Genomic DNA, 15,999 nt, shown 5'->3' on the forward strand with positions numbered 1-15,999 from the left:
GGAGAACCGCTCCCACACGTTCTCGGCGTGCGCGTAATCGCTCTCGGATATCGTGTCACCGGTCAAGGAACTGTAAAATGATTCGCGCGGCGGTAAACACGTATCTTGCAACCTGTCGACGCAGTCAATATATTCGTACGGAAAGACGCCCTTCCGTGTTAATAAATTGAAATTGTTATTCGATAAATTTTGAAATTCAGATTTTAAAATTTTGAGTTTGTCTTTATTCAAGAATGATGCCAATTCATCGAGACTAGCTGTGAGAAATTTATACGAATCGATAAAACGCAATTTAATATGATGTTTTGATATCTCTTCGGTAAGATTAACATTTTTCGTAAATGATATATATTTTTCCTTTGTTATCGGAAGTAACTCGATTCCCCCTTCGAACGCTGTAGCTATTTCCTTGATAATGAAGTGCGCGTCGTAACCGGATAAATTATGAAAAACTATTGGAATGCAAAAAGAATCTTTATAATTTAGATTACAATTTGAATGCGCGGGACCTCTGTATCGCCCGGTCAGATGGCAATGATCGCGTACGCGTGTATCGTCTTGTACAAATAGTTTCTCGCAAATGTGACATTGTGTCGCGCTATGAAAATTTTCCCATTCATCAGATGTTAAATTTACCATGAGGACATTAGCTGATAAAATACTTTTTACACGCAGTGCTAAATTTTTAAGTTCTTCGACGAACCATGATATGCAATCGATATCGCGACGAGAATGATTCGCGGATATCGAATCATCGTACGAACAATGTACATAATATGCTATGCTAAATACTTTATGATGTTGGTAGTTTCTCTCTTCCTCCGTCTTCTCTAAAACACACTCCAAGTCGGCGTACACGACGAAAGGAAGCCGTTCTTTCCGATTGTTGAACGTGAGCCACTTGTCCTTATCTCTCGGTAATCGGATAGCGCACTCGTTTATCTCTTGACAGTCCACCGTATGTGACTGTAACTTGTCGTTCGAGTCAAAGTAGTGCAAACATCTGTAAAAGAAATAATTTTTTTGTTACATTATTTCTACACTGTATTTTATTAAATATATACGTACCGATCGCAGATATATTTCTTGTGTTCTTTTTTGCTCAATTGCGAGCTCACGAGGCGGGATAGATTCTTGATCCACGCGAAATGTTCAACGTTGTTGTCTTCCACGTACAACAGGTTGACGTGTTTGTCTTTTTTCAGCTCACTCAGACGTATCGGGACAATGTTCTTTTCCTCGATACTATATACATTGATTGAGATATTGTTGAAAAATTGAAAAAAAAATACGCGTCATCAATAATCCCCACCACATTGCAATTTTGAAACGCTAATACATATTTTAAATATGTTCAATACGTTCAGTATTGCATCGACCACTTGTGTGAAAGGTTCATATAAAAATGTATCCCACTGAAGGAAGCCGCATGAATTATTACGTTCCGATTCAAGATGCTGATGAAACTTCACCGTGTAAGAAGAAGAAATGTAACAAGTAAGTTTTAATTAACTTGAAAAATTTTTATACTTTTTAAATATTTTTATACTTTTTAAATATTTATATAAATAATATTGTTTTTACTCCCTAGCATTTCATCCGAGTCTCGTCGCGCGGTTCGTAAACTCGGAAGACGATACGCCTTAACTCCGACGTCGTACAAATATTTGGACATTGGAATAAACGTTGGAGCTGTATCTTGCGTGGAATTGGTTCTCGGCGATAATCGGGGCAATCAAATAATATTGCCCTTTGAAACGTGGAAATCGCTAATGCAGAAACGTGCGGACATTGAACGGCTTTTACAATCGACTGAAATCCCATTGCGGATTCGAGATTTGACATTCGAAGTGATTAAAATATCTGATTCGAATATTATAAAAATTGGATTATCAAATAATTCTTTATATATGAAGCCGCCAACTCTATTCTATTTATTCGATTTTGAAAAATGTATAGATCATATGTATTACTGGTTATGCGAAAATACGCATATTGTAAATGAAAAATTCAAACAATTTGTAACTGTTTTACAACAGAATAATATCGCTAATGTATGCGACGCTACAAAAACTATACATGAAAGTGATACGTTTAACAGCGAATTGCTCATTGATTGCGAGTTATTGACATGTTGTTCAAGAAAGTAAGCGTTTTATAAACTATATTATTAATTTCGTTTCTCGAACGTTCTAAAGCGAGACGTTACGTGCGAAGCCTTGTTTTCATTCCGTGTTTGCGGTTTCTTCGTATCGTTCGATTCTGACAAACACCTCGTTGTCGATAGCCGATTGGCTCTCGGAATCGAACGATCGAAATTCCTCCTTTTTTGTAGTACCCGTATCAACCAGGACTATGGTACGTGGATCGCCGAGAAGGTTTTTCGTTAAGACACTTCGTCGCAAGCCTTCACCGGGAGCACACCGAACGCCTCACGCTCATAAAGTTATAATTAAACGATAATTCGCGTGTCCGCTCATATCTTGCTGTCGCGTGCGATTACCTAAGACGGTCCGGGAGTTGGTGTCGAAAGGAATAAATACTGTTCAACAAACTAAACCCGGACAAATCAATTACGTCCTATCTCTCCGATCGGCGAAACAAATAAATTCTGTTAATGTGGACGTGTAAATCGAAGGCGCGGCTACATTAAATGGTCCTTCGAGCCGGATTTTGGAAAAACAGATAGTGATTCGGTAATCAGTTCGCGGAGTGCGAGTGAGAACGCTGACACGCTAAGGTAACAGCACTTATAAAAACTATCGCGAGACGGAGACGGTGCGCGACATCAAAACATCTATCCGCATTCCGCTGCCGTAAATAACAACGCGAGTGCGTTGAAAGGACTTCCGGGAAAATAAAGTGCGCGAAGTCAACTTTGCATTCCTTTGCATTATTAAAGTTGTGCTCTTAAGCACAACGTATCATTATTATTGCGCCCTGCGTAATCCGCAGTGCCGCGCAAATCTCGCGCTTCTTAGCGCTTTGCACAGCTTAAGTGCAATCTTTGTGCTCTTTAGCACTCCGCACCTCAAAGTGCGTCCTGCGTAATCCGCAGTGCCGCGCAAATCACGCGCTTCTTAGCGCTTTGCACAGCTTAAGTGCAATCTTTGTGCTCTTTAGCACTCCGCACCTCAGAGTGCGTCCTGCGTAATCCGCAGTTACACATAGTTGTCGCACGCTTTAGCGCGCGGCACTGTTAAGTGAAAATTATAGTGCGTCTTCGCACATCCGCGTGCGACGGACCAGTCGTCACGCTTCAGCATCTCTACAACCCAAAGGTGGTGAATTGTTGCTGAAAGGCTTCATCTTATCGGCCTACCATCATGACGGACTCGCTGCAGGGCCTCCTCATCGAGCAATCTATTACAATAAGCTCGATGAAGCGAGTGTTCCCCAACTTTAAGAAAATGGGCAAGGCCAACGTCACGCAATACAAGGCGAAGAGTCGACTGGACGTCTTGGAGACATTATGGGAAAGGTGTCAACGTCTCAACGTCCAGCTTCAGCAAATAGCAACGGCCGACGAACAGCGTACAGTCCAATACTTCACCGAGGAGGAATTCTTTACGGCCGAGGACGTCTACCACGAAGCGGCGGACTACCTCGCAGACGTGATAGGTAAATTCTCTCGGTGCGACCCAAATGCGGCATCAACGGTAAGCGACATTTCTTCTCGCGAATTGTCTGGTGCGGTTTCATTGCAATTACCACGCATCCCGTTGCCGAAATTTTCCGGTAATTTCGCGGAATGGGAAAACTTCCGCGGAATATTCGAATCGCTCGTCGCCTCGAAAGAATCGCTGTCGAATACGCAGAAATTACATTATTTAAAAGCCAGTGTCACGGGCGAAGCCGCTGTATTAATTAATCATGTTAAGATTGCAGACGCAAATTACGATGGTGCGTGGAAATTACTTATCGAAGAGTACGATAATCAAAACGCGATTATTCATGCGCATATTCACGCTTTCGCTGATTTGCCTATTATGAAAACGGAATCCGCTGTCGAACTCAAAGGTTTACGCGATACCGTTGCCGCGTCATTAGCCGCGTTAACAAATTTAGGCAGACCTGTTGAAAAATGGGATGACTTATTAGTCTATATTGTTTCGCAAAAATTTAGTCCACGCACACGTAATGAGTGGAATCTGCAACGCGGTAAATCAACCGCATCTCCGACGTACGAAGAGATTCGAGATTTTATGACGTTGCGAATTCGAGGACTAACCGATCATTCTAAGTTAAATGCCGATACTTCGTCTCATAAAAATAAAGGCTCTAATCGGGCCTCGGTGAATAACGTAGCCACCGAAAAATGTTTGAATTGTTCCGGCAATCATAATTTGATGTTATGCGACGAGTTTAAGCGTAAATCCGTCGAACAGAGAACTCAGTTTCTCAAATCACACAAATGTTGCTTTAATTGTTTAAAAGTCGGCCATTTCCCGACCTCTTGCAAGAGTAAAAAACGCTGTAATTTGTGCCGACGAGCACATCATACGCTCTTGCATCGTGACTCGAATATACCAGTACAGAAGATTAGTGAAAATTCTGTTTTGGAAAACAAAACTCTTAACGCTCAACCGAGCGGCTCAGCCACCCCTGAGATAAAGAACGAGACCGCCGTCGCTTCCGTTCAAACGATTCATTCGCCGCTGAAAAATCCGCCGAACGTGTTACTAGCCACCGCATGGGTAATACTGCGTACCATCGAAGGACGTAAATTTAAAGTTCGTGCGTTGTTAGATCAAGGCTCGGCTGTTAGCTTTATTTCGGAATCGTTGTGTCAAACTATGCGCACGAAACGTTCCCGCGCGAGCCTCCACGTACAGTGTTTCGGCGAACGATACAGTGGCGTAGCGAAATCTCAGGTGTCTCTTACTCTCGAGTCTTGTAATGGGCGAGGTTTCTCAACCTTTTCTTTGACTGCTTTCGTATATCAAAAAATTACGTCATACGCTGGTTCAAAGACTAAAACCGTAGATTATTGGCCGCATTTACGGAAATTATCTCTCGCGGATCCGGATCCGTTTAGCAATCATCCGATCCATCTGCTCATAGGATCAGATTTATATGGATCGTTATTAAAGCAAAGGGTAAAACATGGTCCGACCGGAACTCCGACGGCCCAGCTTACGGCTTTAGGATGGATATTATCCGGTCCTACCGGAACTTCTAATTCAATTACCGGTTCCGCGACTTCATTAAATTGCGTAACAATTCCTTCGCTCGATTCTCTCCTTCAAAAATTTTGGGAGATCGAGGAAATTTCTTCCGAAATTCAGCTGTCGGAAGAAGATAAAAAATGCGAACAACATTTTATCGAAACACATCAGCGTGCCGAAGACGGCCGCTATATAATACGGTTACCATTTAAAACCAACCCTCCGCTCGATATAGGAGCTTCGCGCGAAACTGCCGCGCTTCTTTATTCGAAAATAGAACAACGCCTACGAAAAAATCCGGATCTCGCGAAACCCTATCATTCTTTCTTAAATGAATATCAATCTATGGGTCATATGGAAGCTGTCTCCGACGAAAATCCGACGCTTAACCAAGCGGTGTATATACCGCATCATCCGGTACTACGCGAGTCTAGCAGCACGACGAAACTTCGCGTAGTATTTAACGCGTCGTGCAAAACGAGCAATGGTTCTACATTAAATAATCATTTAATGACCGGGCCTAAATTACAACGCGATTTGTCCTCAATTATCCTTCGTTGGCGTCAATTTCGTTATGTGTACACCGCCGATATCGAAAAGATGTTTCGACAGATCCGCGTTCATCGAGACGATGTCGATTTTTTGCGGATATTTTGGCGATCTAATATTAATTCTCCGATACGATCTTATCGATTGCTTACAGTTACATACGGTACTGCTCCAGCTCCGTATTTAGCCATGCGCGTTATCAATCAATTAGCTATCGACGAAGGTCATTCTTTTCCAAAAGCACAAACAAGATCCAGTTCTTTGTTATCGCTTTACCCCTTTCTCGGGAAAGATAAATTAATTCGCCTTGGCGGGCGGATTGACCATTCGTCACTCAGTTATGATGAACGGCACCCTATAATTTTACCGAAACATCGAATTTCGGATTTATTAATTGCTCAAGCTCATAAAGCCTCTCTTCATGGAGGCACTCAATTGATGTTAAGAATTTTACGCCAAAATTATTGGATAATTTCAGCGCGCACCAGTGTAAAATCTCTTATACGTAGTTGTGTAAAGTGCGTACGCGAACGCGCACGTACCTCGCAACAGCTGATGGGGAATCTCCCCCAGCCCCGCGTCACGCCTTCGGCTCCGTTCTCGCACACAGGCGTCGATTACGCCGGGCCGATGAATATTATTCCGTCAGTCGGCCGCGGTCAACGATCCAAAAAATATTATGTTGCCGTTTTTATTTGTCTCTCGACAAAGGCCGTCCATTTAGAATACGTAGATGATTACGCTACTAACGGTTTTCTCTCCGCCTTTCGGAGATTTGCAAGCCGTCGCGGTCTTCCATCCGACATGTACAGTGATAACGGCACAAATTTTCAAGGCGCGGACCGCGAATTAAACACTACCTTTCAGCGACTTGTCGCTGACCCTCAAATACAAGACGCTATCGCTAATGATAACGTAAAATGGCATTTTATACCTCCCTCTGCTCCGCATTTCGGCGGACTTTGGGAAGCCGGTGTCAAAGGATTAAAGTTTCATTTGAAACGAGCGATTGGTTCCCGAACATTATCGCAGATCGAGTTCGCTACGCTGCTGTGTCAAATCGAGGCTTGCCTAAATTCCCGCCCGATTTCCGCGTTACATGATGATCCGAATGACTTTTCCGCGTTAACTCCGGGTCATTTTTTAGTCGGTCGCCCGTTAGTAAGTCCGCCTGAAGAATCTGTTTTAGATATCGATTCGAATCGGCTGTCTCGATGGCAGCAAGTGCGTGCGATTTTAGAGCAGATCTGGCGTTCTTGGTCTTCTGATTATTTGCATACATTGCAACAAAGGCGTAAATGGCAAGAAAACAAACCGGAGCTTAAAATTAACGAGCTGGTATTGTTGAAAAATAATTTGGCACCTCCTTCGAAATGGGAACTTGCCCGAATATTAGACGTACATCCGGGATCGGATGGGCATGTCCGAGTAGTTACATTGCATACTGCCAAAACCACTCTAAAGCGACCAATAACGCAGATCTGTCAGATACCGATATCAAGTGACACTGGTTCTTAAATTAATTTGCGTGTTCTTTATGCGTTAATAATTAAGTTTGACTTTAATTATCGTCACGCTCTGTATATGTACATATATCTATTATAAGAACGCCTATGTAAATAACCCTATGCTAAGATTTACTGATTAGGTTAATTCATGTATTTCGATTGAATCACCGACGATCTTTATCTGTACTCTTTTCCTATTATTGTATGTTGAAAAATTTGCTGTAGAGCTCTTCGGACCGTCTGATCGAGAATTATCATTAAGATGCCGTGTATCGATTATGGTGGTAGGATTTAACCAGTTATTTCGTAACCTACCCGGTATACGAGGCGAGCGGGATGTTCAAGAAAGTAAGCGTTTTATAAACTATATTATTAATTTCGTTTCTCGAACGTTCTAAAGCGAGACGTTACGTGCGAAGCCTTGTTTTCATTCCGTGTTTGCGGTTTCTTCGTATCGTTCGATTCTGACAAACACCTCGTTGTCGATAGCCGATTGGCTCTCGGAATCGAACGATCGAAATTCCTCCTTTTTTGTAGTACCCGTATCAACCAGGACTATGGTACGTGGATCGCCGAGAAGGTTTTTCGTTAAGACACTTCGTCGCAAGCCTTCACCGGGAGCACACCGAACGCCTCACGCTCATAAAGTTATAATTAAACGATAATTCGCGTGTCCGCTCATATCTTGCTGTCGCGTGCGATTACCTAAGACGGTCCGGGAGTTGGTGTCGAAAGGAATAAATACTGTTCAACAAACTAAACCCGGACAAATCAATTACGTCCTATCTCTCCGATCGGCGAAACAAATAAATTCTGTTAATGTGGACGTGTAAATCGAAGGCGCGGCTACACATGTGCTGTAAATGATATTCTTCACGAGGCTTGTAATAAATAAGTGATTTTACTAATTATCTGTGAATTTTATTTATCCCACCCTTTATGTATGAATAAAACTGTGTAATAGATATGCACAGTCTGCAAAACTTAAATCTTTGTCTCGACACACTCTGCTAAAGATGTAGAAAAATGATGAGGTAGATGAGACGTGATACTCCAGTTAGAAGAAAACAAAAGATATGAAACTAAAATATATAATCGAGAGGAGTGTGTAACATTATAATACGCAACCGTCTTCATCCTTACGACGATCTTAACAATATGTGTTATGGCTGATCAAGAAGTTATTGTTATTGAAGATGAGGATGTCATACTCGAAGATGACAGCTTGATGGAAATTGAGAATTTGTCGGACGATTCATCAGACGAAGACCGCATACTTTCGGAGGATTCCGATTACAATAGTGATTGCAGTAGTGCTATTACGAACATAAATCAATGTACTTTAAACCGAGTTGAAATAAATAGTTTAGGTGCGGTAAAAATGTGCTGTATATACTTTTATTATAAAAGTGAAGACAAAAAAAAATTTGCACATGCTGTTTTATGCGTATTTCAGATTTATTTTCGAATATTCGTGTTGTGCGAGAGCATGAAAGTACAATTTATGAACTAATCCTGGAATCGTTTTGCAGAGAATGTGGAAAACCGCTGTACCAGATAATGCCCTGCAATATGTGCCCAATTTGCACTGTATAAGCTGGACAAAACTTGTGTTGTGAAAAGACTTAAATAGGAAATATGAGGGCCTCCGAACATTTTGTGGAATTAGAACAATTTCTATGGGAGGATTTCATACAGGTGAACTCGGTGTGTGCATGTGAGTTATGGGAAAAAAGATGCCTTAAATGTCTCGAGTGGTTGGAAGAACAGTACCGACACGAGATGTTACAACAAGGGCATGGAATTCAATCGCTGGCTAGCCGAATCGCGCGACTTGAAAGTTTAAGACATTCATTACGCAAAAAATACAAACGCTTAGATGTCCGTGTCCCAGCGCTATCGACAAACACTCCTATCACTTCAATTGTACAAATGATGCAAGGTCAAGCAATCGGCTTGAAGAAATCTCGTACAATAGATTTGGATCATTGTCTGCGAGATTATTATACAGTGATGTCCAAGGATTGGGATTTTGATATGTAAAACATAGCTGACGTCTTGTTATGGGTGAGAAGCCGCGATACGTTGTTTTCGTTCTGCAGACAGATCGGAAGAATGTCATGTCCGAGGATTCGACGACTGCAAATTGACCAACGTGAAACTCTATCTGAACTCGAAATGTTATCCGTACGACGATATGAATCTGGATTTCGATAAAAACAGATAGTCGATTTTGTACGACACGTATCAACGTTTCTGCCAAAATTTTTACGGATACGAGTATCTCGAGCCGAGTCTCACCGTCACGCAATTTTTACGTAACGGTCCGTTTGTGATCATCGATTGCTCTCGACAAAACGAATCGGTCAAAAGCGCAACCATGGATGTGAGATTGGAATTCGAGTGTAAGGAGAACGTGCCGCCGAATACCACAGCGTACTGCCTCATCATACACGATCGCGTGATGCAGTACAACCCGTTGACCAATGTTGTGCGCAAAATCACCTAAGTATGGGGGAATGAGACGATATAAAATCTATAATACATCAGGATCAATCGCAGTCTTCTTCTCGACGTGCTAATATAAACAGAAAAACGTTATGTCCGTACCAATGTTTGTGGACCTACAAGGATTCTTCGTCGGGATGAAATTTGTCGTAAAGGAGGTGGCGGTGCTGAGAAAAGGGACCGTTCTGGCGCATTACATTTTTACATACCCCCTACCATGGAATCTCCTCACAAAATCCGACAAATCGTGCGCTTCCTGGCTGATCGCGAATCACCATGGATTACGATGGGAAGACGGAAACGTGCCGTCCAGCATGGCTAAACGCTTGATTACATCAGCCGTGCTTGGAACAGAAGAGGATGACGAGACGTCGACTCTCGTGTACGTCAAGGGATGCCAGAAACGAGAATGGCTGGTGGATTTGCTTGAGAATCTTGCGAGAGAAAATTTAATCATCGAGACTTTGGATGCTGATTACGAAGATATTAAATCTTTAAATAATCTAGATGTTACTAATACTATACGATGCAGAAAACATGTTAAGAATTGCGCATTACAGAATGTATTAAAAATATTTAACTGGTGGTCGCAACACTAAAAAAAAATGTAATATTTTTCTAAATAAAATGTGTAAACGTATTTAATGTTTTTTATTTCTTATTCTCCCCACTCCTTTCCTCGCGGGTCGTTTCTAAGATTTCTTTTTAACGTTGACCGTTTCCCCTTCTCCTAAATTTTCAGAGCAATAATCTCCCATCGCATCATACGTTGACCGTTTCCCCTTCTACATTTTCAGAGCATTGATCTCCCACCACATCATACTTTTAAAAAATAAGCAGTAGGATAGTAAGGATATTTCTGAGCCACTTTGTCATGAGTGCGAGAGAGAGGGTACCGATGGAGAGGGAGAGACAGAGATATGTGTCGGAGCAGTTTGTAGGCGCCCGCGGGGGGGAGTTCGGGCTGGGGGGATGAACGGGGGGGGGTACGTAGGGCGAGGGGGAAGCGGGGGGTACGAGTCGCCGAGAGCGCTCGAGAGATGGCGCTCGGGGTCGCTCGGGGGGTCGCGGTTCCTCCCGATTCGACCTTGACTCGACTCGTTCTTTAGGGGACGCGCGCCGCTTTTAGGGCGCGATCCGCTATCGCAATTCTTTAGGAACGCGCGCCGCTTCTAGCGCGCGATCCGCTATCGCGATTCTTTAGGGACGCGCGCGACGCTTCTAGCGCGCGATCCGCGAACGGACGGCGGGTGCCCGGCGTCGAGGGGGGTGGGCGGTCGAGCGAACGGAGGGGCGTCCCTCGTCGCTCTCCTCTTCTCGCGGCGCGCGTTAGCGGCAATACGAGCGCGCTTATCGCGTTTCGGGGCGAGTTTTTTTCCGTTTTCCGGCGACGTCGCGCGTCCGGTGGCGAGACGCGTCCGAGAGCGAGTATCCGGCTCGGTTAATCGGGGCGGGTCCTCGCTATTTTTCCCCGTTATAAAAGGACGCCGCGACGGTCTCGAGGTATTAGTACGTTCGAGAATATTTCGCGGCGCGATGAAGCGCGCGCCGAGCGCTTTAACGAGATTAGCCGGAAGAGCGGTGAATGTTCGAATCGGAAGTATCGAGGATATACGGAATTTGGAGATACCGAATTGTTTGAAGAAGGAACTGCGCGAACGTTACATAGAGGACTGTTTGTACTGTAGAGAAGAGATCGGATTCGCGGAAGAGTTCGTGCGAGAGGCGAGCGAGACGCGATTCGACGAGCCTTTCGCGAATGTCGGAGCCGACGGCTATTTGCTTTATCGCAATTGGAAATGGCGATACGGAATTCCGAAATTTTCGTGAGGAGTGAATCATGTCGTGCATTGTTTTTTTAAGTTCGGTTGCCGATTCGAGAACGGAAATTATTTCGAGGAGGACGAGAGATATTGCGCGTATTGCGCGCGTAGCTCGAGTTTCGCGAAAAGCGTATCGACGCACGTGACAAAAACGGTGTATAGCGAGATGGTGCCCGCTTGCGATCTCGTCGACGAGGTTTTCGACGTGTCGAATAATTGGTGCGCCGGCTGCGCGACGAGAGCTTTGTTCTACATCGAGAATTACGACGAGGAAGAGACGTGGTTTATCTATAAAAAATCTTGGCGTTCGTTAAACGACGAGTGACGAATCGAGAAACGATGGAGGCGCGCGGTCTTCTCGATAGCGCGCGGGACGTCGCGACGAAGGACGCGTATCGCGCGTGGGCGTGACGGTGCGACGAGCGTCTCGAGTCTCTGCGGGAGAGGTGTCGAGGCGAGCGCCGGAGGAGATCGACCGGAGCGATCAATTCTTTTATCGCTCGAATCGTTTGATTGACGGGCGCGAGAGACGATCTACGTCGACGTTTCGAACGCGTGGGAGGCGGCGTAGAGAGACGTGAGGGATTCTCGTGGTCCGAGATCGAGACGGCTTTCTCTAGACGTGTTTTAACCGGCGCGGTTATTAATTTCGATTATATCGAACCTCTGCGATTTCTCGAGGACGCTAGAGATACCGTGCTCGATCGAATACGCGATGTTATGGATGGATATAACAGTGTTAAGGTCAATACCGCGTTCATCGGCGAGTTCGTTTCGGGCGACAAGATCGGTGTTAAGACTATCGTCACGAAGAATTATCCGCTTCTACCTCTTTCCGACTTGCGAGAGTGGTACGAGATGCGAGTGGTCGACGCTACTCTAGCCTCGTTGGAGGAATTTCAGGAGCGCGATAGCGGATGGGCGTTATCGCGAATATACAATTTAACGGTGAACGTGAACAGATACAATCCTATGCGCGCGGGGTGCCACGTCAAATTACCGCGAGAGATCATGTTGAAGAGAGCGGTAATAAACGTGCAATCTAATGACAATGCGTGTTTCGCATGGGCGGTGGTCGCCGCTCTGTATCCAGCCGAAAAAAACGCGGGTCGGGAATTTTCGTACCCGCATTACACGACAGTGCTGAATCTAGAGGACGTTAAATTTCCTATGAGTTTGAACAAAATTACTAGATTCCAGCGTATTAACGACATATCTATCAATGTGTACACCGTTCGAGATAAAAAGGAGGGAAAAGGCGGTTGTCGCGTCGTTCCTCTGCGTCTCACTGACGATAAAAAGGACAGACACATTAATCTGCTGTATTTTGACGATACGACGCGACGAGATAACGCGACACATTTCGCGTGGATCAAGAATCTGTCGCGACTCGTCGGCTCGCAACTGAGCGATAGTCGACATAAATCGCATATATGCGATCGGTGAGTACGAATTAAAAGAATCGTCGCGCGATGTTGATAATGCGCGCGATTTAAAAATGTGCGTTATGTCGCAGATGCATGCCCTATTTTCGAACGAGCGATAAGTTATCGGCTCACAGCGTGGACTGCGGAAGGATGAACGAGTGCGTTATAGTCCTTCCTACCAAAGACGACAAATGGTTAGAGTTTCGCAACTATAGTAGAAAGGAGCGACTTCCATTCGTGGTATACGCCGATCTCGAATGCGTACTGAAGAAGAAAGAGGAGAGGAGAACGTCGAACACATCTATCGTTCAGCATCACGAAGTCTATAGCGCCGGATATTACGCGCGATGCGCGCTCGATGGCGTTAGCTCGACCTACAAAGCTTATCGCGGCAAGGATTGCGTATTGTGGTTCGTTAAAGAACTGCACGATCTAGCGCTTCGCGCGAAGACTATTCTCGATACCGATGCTCCTATGACTGATCTTACACCGGACGAGTGGGAGAGATTCGTAAACGCGACGCGCTGCAGCGTATGCGAGAAACCGTTCGAATCGGGAGACGCTCGCGTGCGCGATCACTGTCATCTGACCGGACGGTACAGAGGTCCGGCGCAATCGAATTGTAATTTAAATTATAAGGATACTTACGTAATTCCCGTATTCTTTCACAATTTATCGGGCTACGACGCGCATTTTATCATTAAAGATGTAGCTAACGCTTTTCCCGGCAACGTGGAAGTATTGCCGATAACGAAAGAAACGTACATCTCTTTCACGAAGAACGTCGAGAATGCGTGGGACGAGAGATGGTTCGGGAGACGCTTGAAATCGCGTTTCGTGGATTCTTTCAAATTTCTAAGCGCGAGTCTCGAAAAATTGGCGTCGTATCTAGACAAGAGCGAGTTGAGGATCGCGCGTTCGGAATTTTCCGATCTTAGCGACGCCGATTTCGAGCTTCTCGCGCGAAAGGGCGTATTTCCGTACGAGTATGTCGACGACGTAGATAAATTGCTGGAGACTCGTCTACCGCCGCGCGAGACTTTTCACAGTTCGCTAACCGGTGACGCGATATCCGAGAGCGATTACGCGCGCGCGATAAGAGTCTGAGAGCGGTTTCGCGTCGAAACGTTGGGCGATTATAGCGATTTGTATTTAAAGACCGACGTTCTTCTATTGGCCGATGTCTTCGAAAATTTTCGCGACGCGTGTATGAGGAGTTATAATTTAGATCCCGCGTATTATTACACGTTACCGGAATACACATGGGACGCTATGTTAAAGTATACGGGTGTGCGATTCGAATTGTTAACCGACATCGATATGGTGATGTTCGTGGAACGCAAAATACGCGGCGGGCTAAGTCAATGTTCCAACAGATACGCGCGCGCTAATAACAAGTATTTAAAGTCGTACGATCCTTCGGAACCATCGTCGTATCTCATGTACTTCGATATAAATAATTTGTATGGATGGGCGATGTGTCAATCGTTGCCTTACGAAAATTTTCGATGGGTCGATGACGTTACGAGCGTTGACTTAACGTCCGTGACATCGGACTCGCCTATCGGTTACATTCTAGAGGTCGACCTTGCGTATCCGTCCGACCTTCACGATTCTCACGCTGACTTGCCATTCTGCCCGACGCGCGATAAGCCGCCCGGAAAACGAGACGAGAAGCTTCTCGCCACGCTGTACGATAAGAGCCGTTACGTAATATATTATCGCAATCTGCAGCAATGCGTTCGACACGGATTACGCGTTACGAAAATATACAGAATATTGCGATTCGCGCAATCTTCATGGCTGCGCGAATACATCGAACTGAATACGCGATTACGAATTAACGCGAAAAACGAGTTCGAGAAAAATCTATACAAATTGATGAATAACGCCGTGTTCGGCAAAACTATGGAGAACGTGCGCAATCATTCGAATGTTCGACTCGTGACTCGATGGGACGGGTGATACGGCGCGGAGGCGATGATCGCGAAGCCGAACTTTCACAGTAGAAGCGTCTTCGCGGAGGATCTCGTAGCCGTGGAATTGCGCAAACTCGAAGTTAAGTTCAACAAACCGATCTATGTGGGTATGTGCATTCTCGACATATCTAAGATTTGTTTGTACGAATTTCATTACGAGTACATGCTACCATTGTATCGAGATAAGTGTAGAATAATGTACACCGACACGGATAGTTTCATTTATCGCGTCGAGTGCGAGGACGTGTACGAGAATATGAAGCGCGATATCGACAGATTCGATACGAGCGATTACGCGACGGACAACGCGTACGGTATGCCTCTCGCTAATAAGAAAATACCCGGTACGATGAAGGATGAGAACGCTGGCGCGATTATGACCGAATTTATCGGACTCAGAGCGAAGATGTACGCGCTGCGAGTCGACGGTAGAAGCGATACGAAAAGGATCAAGGGTGTTAAGAGCGGCGTCGTCGCGAGAACGATAACGTTCGACGATTACGCGCGCTGTTTTCGACGGGGGATCGAGATGAAGCGCGAGCAGTTTTGTATAAGATCCGAGTTACACGAGATGTATACAGTGTCGGAGTTGAAGATCGCGCTCAGTCCGCACGATGACAAGCGATACGCAATATCGGGAACTACGGATACGTTACCGTGGGGACATTATAAAATACCGCTGTAAGGAGCAAAAAAAGTATATCGAAAAAATACTATTTACGTTTAATAAAATACTCCGCGAGCGCGATAGAAGAGAATAACGAGCGCGCGTTTCGCGAGGATCGAACTCGCGAGCGTTTCGTAATATTGCGAGGCGCGTTTGCTATTCTATCTACGACGCTATCGGAAACGTTTCTTAAAACATTTAAACTTTAGTAGTTTATTGTTAGTATGAACATATTTTATAAATAATATATTACCATCGTATTTTCGATATAATATTTCGCGGTTGCGCCGAAGATAATAGTTCGAGAAGAATTTCTAACTGAAACACATGTTTTTAACTTAAAAAGAAAAAATTATACCGAAGAGACGCG

At 44.7% G+C, this 15,999-nt stretch overlaps 2 protein-coding genes across 2 annotated transcripts; both read left to right on the forward strand.

The window, feature by feature from the left end:
• Positions 1 to 3,326: 3,326 nt before the first annotated feature.
• LOC138943610 (uncharacterized) lies at positions 3,327 to 7,235 on the forward strand. The gene has a single exon (XM_070314581.1). The coding sequence runs from the start codon at positions 3,327 to 3,329 to the stop codon at positions 7,233 to 7,235; it is 3,909 nt and encodes a 1,302-aa protein (XP_070170682.1).
• A 5,041-nt stretch (positions 7,236 to 12,276) lies between these two features.
• On the forward strand, positions 12,277 to 13,002 carry LOC138943624 (uncharacterized). Its single transcript, XM_070314593.1, has one exon. It carries the CDS (start codon positions 12,277 to 12,279, stop codon positions 13,000 to 13,002), a length of 726 nt encoding a protein of 241 aa, XP_070170694.1.
• Positions 13,003 to 15,999: the final 2,997 nt, after the last annotated feature.

Source organism: Polyergus mexicanus, unplaced genomic scaffold (assembly GCF_030449975.1).
Source record: "Polyergus mexicanus isolate NDT 795.1 unplaced genomic scaffold, iyPolMexi1.0 SCAF_28, whole genome shotgun sequence".
In the NCBI taxonomy this organism is placed as follows: Eukaryota; Metazoa; Arthropoda; class Insecta; order Hymenoptera; family Formicidae; genus Polyergus; species Polyergus mexicanus.

What these genes read in the sequence shown, in the direction of transcription:
- LOC138943610 (XM_070314581.1), top strand. Translation starts at nt 3,327, where the DNA reads ATGACGGACTCGCTGCAGGGCCTCCTCATCGAGCAATCTATTACAATA.
- LOC138943624 (XM_070314593.1), top strand. Translation starts at nt 12,277, where the DNA reads ATGGATGGATATAACAGTGTTAAGGTCAATACCGCGTTCATCGGCGAG.